The 7,500-nt window shown below is 45.6% G+C and overlaps 1 protein-coding gene across 2 annotated transcripts in view; it reads left to right on the top strand.

Moving 5' to 3' along the window:
- Nucleotides 1-7,500, top strand: part of LOC144668276 (transducin-like enhancer protein 3) — a 36,865-nt gene that overhangs the window by 4,466 nt on the left and 24,899 nt on the right. For both annotated transcript variants that reach the window (XM_078530096.1, XM_078530095.1), the window contains exon 3: nt 718-734. In XM_078530096.1, the coding sequence (XP_078386222.1) occupies nt 718-734 (17 nt within the window). The remainder of the gene's footprint in view (nt 1-717; nt 735-7,500) is intronic.

Raw genomic sequence — 7,500 nt, 5'->3', positions numbered from 1 at the left:
ATGAAACATTAAACCAAGGTGCCACCTGCCTGTTCGAGAGAGATGGAGAGTTCTCCCAGTGCCCTGGCTGATATTTACCCCTCAATCAACATCTCAAAAAAAAACCCTCAGATAGTCTGCTCATTATTGCATTGCTGTTTGTGGGAGCTTGCTGTGCACAAATTAGCGTTCGCGCTTCCTACATTACAACAGAGACTACACTTCAAAAAGTACTTCATTGGCTGTAAAGCGCTTTGACAGCTGGTGGTTGTGAAAAGTGCTATGTAAATGCAAGTCTTTCTTTTATGACATTGCTGTGGGCAAAAAGCCCAGGAGAAAAATCATTGGGGCAATAAAATGTTTTTAAAAGTTCATTTTAAAAAAACAAGATAGTTTGATGTACTTGTTAATGGAGATGGCAGGAGGTAAAGGGCTGTTTCACTGATGGTCAAGAATCATCCAATTAGGTAACAGCGTGTTCCTGTTCCAATTGGCCAAGGGAAGGGAGCACGTCTGGAGGATGGACCAATGGTGGGCAGGCCAGGAGGTCATGTGAGGATTGCATCCAATCAGTTGGCAACCCTAATCATGGCGCTCGGTGCATTGGTTGGATAATGTGAAGAATGTTTCCCTCTGAGAATTCTAACACTAATTGCTACTCTTTTCCCTTGTTCATCTCTCGCCACCACCTGACTGCTGATGCCATCATTCCTTTGCTGCCCAATCGTTTTTCACCAGAGAGAGAATCCAGTGTGGTAAGTACTGAATCCCCCGTGGTGCCTTGTATGTTGTCACGATGGGTAAATAGTGCTACACGGATGGCTTTCCTTTGACCTCCTCATTTTCTTCACTCCTCTTAATGATTACATCACAGAAGCGAGCATTTACCCCATAGTGTCTGCACTGGCTCTCTGCAAGAGTAGCTCACTTAGTGCCATTCCCCTGCTTTTTCCCTATAGTACTGCAAATTTTTCTCTTCAGATAATTATCCAAACCCCTTTGAAAGCCACAATTGAGTCTGCCTCCAACACACTCTTGGGCACTGCATCCCAGACCCTAACCACTAGCTGTATAAGAAGAAAATAAGTTTTGCCTCATGTTGCCATTGCTCCTAACCTCACCCTAGTATTTATAAAGTTCTTTGTCTCTGATGCTCATTAAAAAGCGCTCTGGGTAATGTAATGATAACTGAAAGCTGATAAGACCCATGCTGTAAGTTTGCAGTTCGAACAGATCCCAGTGTGGGGAGAGGCACCTCTGACATGTCTCAAACAGAGTGCATTTTGTAGAGTTTATCTCCGAGCCAAATGCAAAGTGTCTCTCTCAAAAACGTTCTGCACTCCTCACTGAGTTGAATGTCTTAGGGGAGAGGAGAGAGTACTTGCTGCATTTGTTTTTCTAGGGTGCTTCAGTTGCTCTTGCTCAAGTTGACTGTTCAAGTTTTGGTTGTACAGTACCAGACACACTCTGGTTCCTTGCACAAGTGCTCATCAAGTATAAGCATTAATGGTGCATGTACTCCCAAGCCCCCGCTCTACCCCTTTCTGAAATGAGGTGATTTGGAGGGTAGTTCCTGGCTCAGCGACTAGAGATGATTGGTTTTTAGATGATGATGTTTGGTTCTGTTCGTAAGATTTTGCTGAGTAATTGTAGTTTCAGCCTCCAGAAAGATCAAACTATCGACAAGTGTGTTGAATCTGGGCTAATGGATTTTAATGTCCGGAATATTAAGTTAAAGTTTGGATGTAATTGGAGATTTTTTGAGGATGTTGTGCAGATTGATGAGTTTTGTAAATGGGATTGAGTGAAATAATGATTTGTGGAGGCATTGAGCTGAGACGTGTTTCATACACAGTTCTTCTTTCCCTTTCTGTACACCTTATAAAGGTGAAGAGGTTTTTCTAGCTGTTGTAGGGGTGGCCTGATTATAAATCGTCAGGAGCCTTTGAGGATTGTAACTGATGTTTTCTGGCATAAATGGGCACACTTCCTTCAACCTACTGCTGCCCAGGTGCTTGGCTTTGTCACAGATATTGTTTCGGGCCTGGCGTTAGGTTGTTTCATTGTTTCTTGCGTTCGTCTGACTGACCCTGGGCTTGTCCGGGCTCGACTCCAGGCTCCATCCCACTCGAGCTGTGTTCAGGAGCAAAACCCCTTTACCCCCAACTAGTGAAGTAAAGCGACTTGAGTGAATCAGATAATGGACTTAAAGGTAAAACACTGAGACTCTAAACTTGAGGGAAAGCAATGCTAGGAATACTCTGCAGCTCGACCAGCATCTGTGGAGAGAGGACGGTTGGGTCAATATTTCTAGTCAGACCTGCCTCTGTGGAAAGGTCACTGAATTGAGATTCCCTCCGCCTGACCCCCCACTCCACAGGCGCTGCCTAACCTCAATAAATCTTTGCTAATTGGATTTGTCCTGACATGGTGGGATTGCCTGAGGGCTTGTGGTGGGGGGGACGTTTCGGTTGACGATTAAATGAGGCTGCCGGTGTCTCTGGCTGGTCACAGAAAGCATCTCTTCATCAACCGCCTTTCGCTTTCTTCAAATGCACTTTCACGGCTGAAGAGATTTTCTTTCATGTGAAATAATTTTTCCCTCTTTAGGCAACTGATGTATGATCTAAACAAGGCTTAGCTGCGTCTAAAATCCATTGGGAACCCTTGCGTCAAATGCCACTTTTTATTCTGTTTTTCTTCTTGCTCGGTTTCCTTGTTCCGTGTCTGTGTGCATGTCCTCCATTTCTCGCTTTGTGTAGTTTCCTTTCCAAACAGGGCAGCTTGTTAAAACGAGACGACACTGGGAGATTAGCGATGCCTTAATTTCATTAGAATGAACACATACTGGTTGCCTCCACCCCACTGACTGCTCAGGGTGAGGATTTGCCCGTTCCTTGTCCAAAACCGACCTAGGAATGCTAATGGTGAACTGTGGCCGCCTGTTCGTTTAGCGGCTGCAATAAGCTTTTTTTATTAGATGGGCTTAAAGCATTCCGATGCCTCGTTCTGCCAATGCAAGTTTGTGTTTCATGTGAGTGAGTTCTCTGAATATGTGCAGTCAAGTCTGAAGAACTAAATATCCCCCTGTGATTAAGAAACCATTTTATCCTTGATCATGCTCCTGTACTATCCAGAGGTAGCAGGCACTCTGCATTTGGCCTGAGATCTTGCTGTGTGGCAAGCTGACATTAACTCTTGAGGTGCCTTTCCCCTCCAGTCATTCATTTTCTCACTAATTTCCTCTCTCGATCCTTGACCCACTCCTAAATTTGCCACCTTGCTGTGATCTAGCGTCGCTGGTGTAATTGTGCCTTTGGTAATACCTTGACAGCACCTTGTATTTATATAACCCCTTTAATGTACTAAAATATCCCAAGGTGCTTCACGGGTGGGATTTTTTTGGAGCCGGACTTGACACCAATCCACATAAGGAGGCTTGACCAATGAGCAGGAGAGTCGGCATAGAAAGGTCAATTTCGGATTGGCAATCCAACTAGTGGAGTGCCGCAGGGGTCAGTGCTGGGGCCTCCACTATTTACAACCTATATTAATAATTTGGATGAAGGGACAGAGTGTACTCTTGCCAAATTTGCTGCCGATATAAAGATAGGTGGGAAAGCGAGATGTGAGGAGGATACAAGTCTGCAAAAGAATAAAGATAGGATAAGCGAGTGGGCAAGAATTTGGCAGACGGAGTATAATGTGGGAAAGTGTGAGGGTGCCCACTTTGGTAGGAAGAATAGAGAAGTTGAGTATTATTTAAATGGAGAGAGACTGCAGAATGCTGAAGTACAGAGGGATCTGGGTGTCCTTGTACATGAATTACAAAGCGTGCAGACACAGCAAGTGGTTAGGAAGACAAATGGAATGTCGTTTTTATTGCAAAGGGAGTGGAGTATAAAATTAGGGAAGTCTTGCTACAGCGGTACAGGGCGTTGTTGAGAGCACACCTAGAGTCCTGTGTACAGTTTTTGGCCTACAAGGGAGTCGAGGATTATGGGGGTCAGACAGGAAGGTGCAGTTGAGGCGACTGATCTGTCAGCCGTGGTCTTATTGAATAGCTGAACAGGCTCAAGGGGCCGAATGGCTTACTGCTTCTATTTCTTATATCAGGATGGATGAGAAGCAGGCTTTAACGAACGTATTAAAGAAGGGCAGAGAGGGTTAGAGAGGCAATTTCAGAACTTAGGGCCAAGGCAGCTGAAGGCACAGTCGGTGGAGGGATGGAAATTGGGGCTGGTCAGGAGGTCAGAATTTGAGGAACATGGAGAACTGGAAGGATTGTAAGTTTGAAGGAGATGACAGAGGAACAGAGGAGAGGAGACGAGGCTGTGGAGGGATTTGAAAATCAGGAGATTGCCAGACTTGGAGCCAACGTAGGTCAGTGAGCACAGGGGTGGTCACTCGATGGAGTATTGAACGTAAGGTAGGCAGAGGATATTAGGGTGAGGCCCTACCAAGTCTGATCGTGGTCTTGCCCAACAGCTTGGATACCAGGGCCATCCTGCACCCACCCCTCTTCCCAAACCCCTTACCCCAGCTGTTGCATTCCTACAGTCACCAGTCTGACACTGGCTGACTCAGCACTGACTGGGCAGGTCTTCGTGAAGCTGAACTCAGCAATTCCCAAGATGAGCTGACTTGAATCATTAGGAGAGAAAGAAAGTGGGGTGACCAGTCCCGATCGAATTGGACTGCACACCCTGCACACCTGTGAGTTGTGAAAATAGGTGGGGGGGTGTGGTGTAAATGAGCTGTTTGGGCAGCAGGGTTATTTGGGACCTTGGAGATGCTCCCCCTGCCCCTTTGCTAGTCACCCCAGGCCCGGGTAAGGGTCCCATGTTCAGGATTGTAAGTTGACGATAATGACAGAATCAGCCTGGTAACAGCGGAAGAGCTGGAACCTCGAGGGACAATGGCTGCTTACGGGTGGAGGACCCTTCGGGATCCCTGAAACACACGTGAGGAAGACGATGGGAAACCACCTCACGTATTCTTTTCCGGAGTCATTGGAATTGACAATGGGAGGCTCCTGTGAGCAGCTGATGAGGAAAGGGCAAGATGGTGAGGCAGCAAGAAACAAACAGAGGACCTGCCCCTGGCCACATCACTACTGCTCCAAGTTAGCGGTAGGGGAACGGCAAACTAGCAAGTTAGTGCTGCTTTAGCGAAGGATCTTTGGTCGTGTAGAGTCAACAGCAAAGCAACAGGCCATTCGGGCCAACTGGTCAGTGCTGGCATTTTATTCCACACCAGCCTCCTCCCTCTCTAATTACTCTTCCCACCCTGTGCTCCTGGACCCCTCTATTCCCCTCTGCCTCAAGAATGCATCCAGCATCCCCTTAAATGCAGCAGCACATCAACCACTCCATGGGGGGTAGGGGTAGTGGCACCAGTAATTGAACATTTGAGGGGTGTTTAGCTTTTTTATTAAACATGCTGAGTGCATTGTTATTGGTATTAAACTGATCTTCTGACATGGTTTAGAATTCCTCACAATCATCAAAGCCTTAATCTAAACTTGGCCACTGTGAAATATAATATGCTGATTTACATTTGATTTCTATGGGCAGTAACTCTGTCACATTAGGTGGGTGTTTTGAGGGAGCCAAGCTTAAAGAAAATATTTGCTAGAGCAAAGATTGCAGGGTTATGGGTAGTGAGGGAGAGTGAGACTGACTAGATTGCCCTTCGAAAGAGCTGGTACAGACTTGATGGGCTGAATGGCTTCCTTCTGTGCTGTATTGGATCTGATTCTATGCAGCAGCTTGATCCACAATCTCACCATTCTCTTTGTAAAGCTGTTTTCAATTGTTGTTAAAGACTAAATTGGCTCCATCTGTCTTCAGGCTAATTCCTGACTTCTCCCATCCCTTGACCATTTCCCAGTGATGACATGGTTGAAAATTAGATTAATAAATTGAATATTTTTTTTGGAGCAAACTCTTCGGGGAAAACTGCAGATTAAACCAACTTTTAAATGCTGCGTCTAGATTTTTTTTTTTAAGTTTCATCCTGACTCTTTTTAGTTCAGAAGACAGATTGGGCAAAGTTCTTATTCAGTAGGGAGAGGAGAAATAAAATGAGATTAAATCAAGTGTTTTGAAGTCTGGACACTTTGTAATCTTGGGTGTGACAAAAGAGTGATGAGAACGGTCCCATGGGTGAGGGGCTTCTGTTTTATGTGGGGTCGATTGGAGAAGCTGGGATCGGTCTCCTTGGAAAGAAGGTTGAGCGGCAATTTTGACTGGTATTGAAAATCATGAGGGGTCTCGCCAGAGATCGTAGAGAGAATCTGTCCCCGTTGGCCAAGGGATTGAGAACTAGAGAAGCAATTAGCAAAAGAACCAAAAGCAACATGAGGAACAAGTTTGTTTTTTTCACACAAGTGATTAGGGTCTGGAATACACTGCCTGAGCGTGTGGTGGAGGCTGATTCAATTGTGGTTTTCAAAGGGGACTAGGATAAGCACCTGAATGGAACTAAACTGCAGAGCTAAGGGGAAAGAGCAGGGGAGTGGGACTAGTTAAAATTGCTCTTGCAGAGAGCTGGGCAAGGGTGCGATGGGCTGAATGGTCACCTTCTGTGCTGGGTAACCACTCTAATTTTCGGGCCCGCTTGTTAAAATATGGGAGTACCATTTGTTAGGGGAGAGGTGGACTGTCCAAGAGTGATGATGCGATTATATCGTTCTGAGGCGGTGTTTGGTGTGGCTGAGAGCGATGAAGAGAAATCTATATTCTTGCGCTTTTACTGAAATCTGATCAAAAGCTGAAAGAAACGTGTTTAAATTCTCTGGTTTCCGTGGTGTTTGATATGGTCCTTGGGATTAAGCTGTATGTGGATTGTGTGATCTCTCGAAGATTCTTTAAGTTATTGTGTGATGTATAGACACTCTCCTCCACTAAGAGGTTCCTTTAAAACCGACCTCTTTGACAAAGCTTTTGGCCACCTGTCCTAAACCTTATGTGACTTGGAGTCAAATTTTGGTTGCCTTGGGACATTTATACCGAATCAAAGGTGCAATATCAATATTAGTTGTAATGGGCGATTACTTACCCTGGTCTTTGGTGTGGCTTACAACCTATCAGAGGTTAGATTGCTGGCAGCTGAGCTTTTCACACTGAGGATCATGAGCAGCTGGTACTGGAGTGGGCATTAGCAGAGGGCTGGGAGTGCCACACTGGTCCAACATATTTGGCAAGTGCATGTTGCCCTACGGAGAACATTGAACGACTTACAAAGGAGCTTTTCCAGCATGTTGTCAGATCAGCAACTCTCATCAGCACTGACTGAGGGGGTTGGCAGGATGGGGCGGGGGAGAATGCGGGGAACTCTTTTACTGGGCATCATATCTATCCGACAGCTGTGGGAAGATTTCCATTTTATTAGGGCAGTGAATATTTTCTGACCCCCCTGTCTCTTTTTGTGCTGATTCCCGGGCTCCGCATTTAATATCTGTTTCTCTCTCCTTCCCTTTTTTTTAATATAAAGCTTGCTTCAAAGCAAAGAAAGGAC

This window comes from Cetorhinus maximus, chromosome 26, assembly GCF_964194155.1.
Source record: "Cetorhinus maximus chromosome 26, sCetMax3.hap1.1, whole genome shotgun sequence".
Taxonomy (NCBI): domain Eukaryota; kingdom Metazoa; phylum Chordata; class Chondrichthyes; order Lamniformes; family Cetorhinidae; genus Cetorhinus; species Cetorhinus maximus.
Note: the sequence above shows the minus strand (reverse complement) of the source record. Positions and strands in the feature narration are given on the sequence as shown.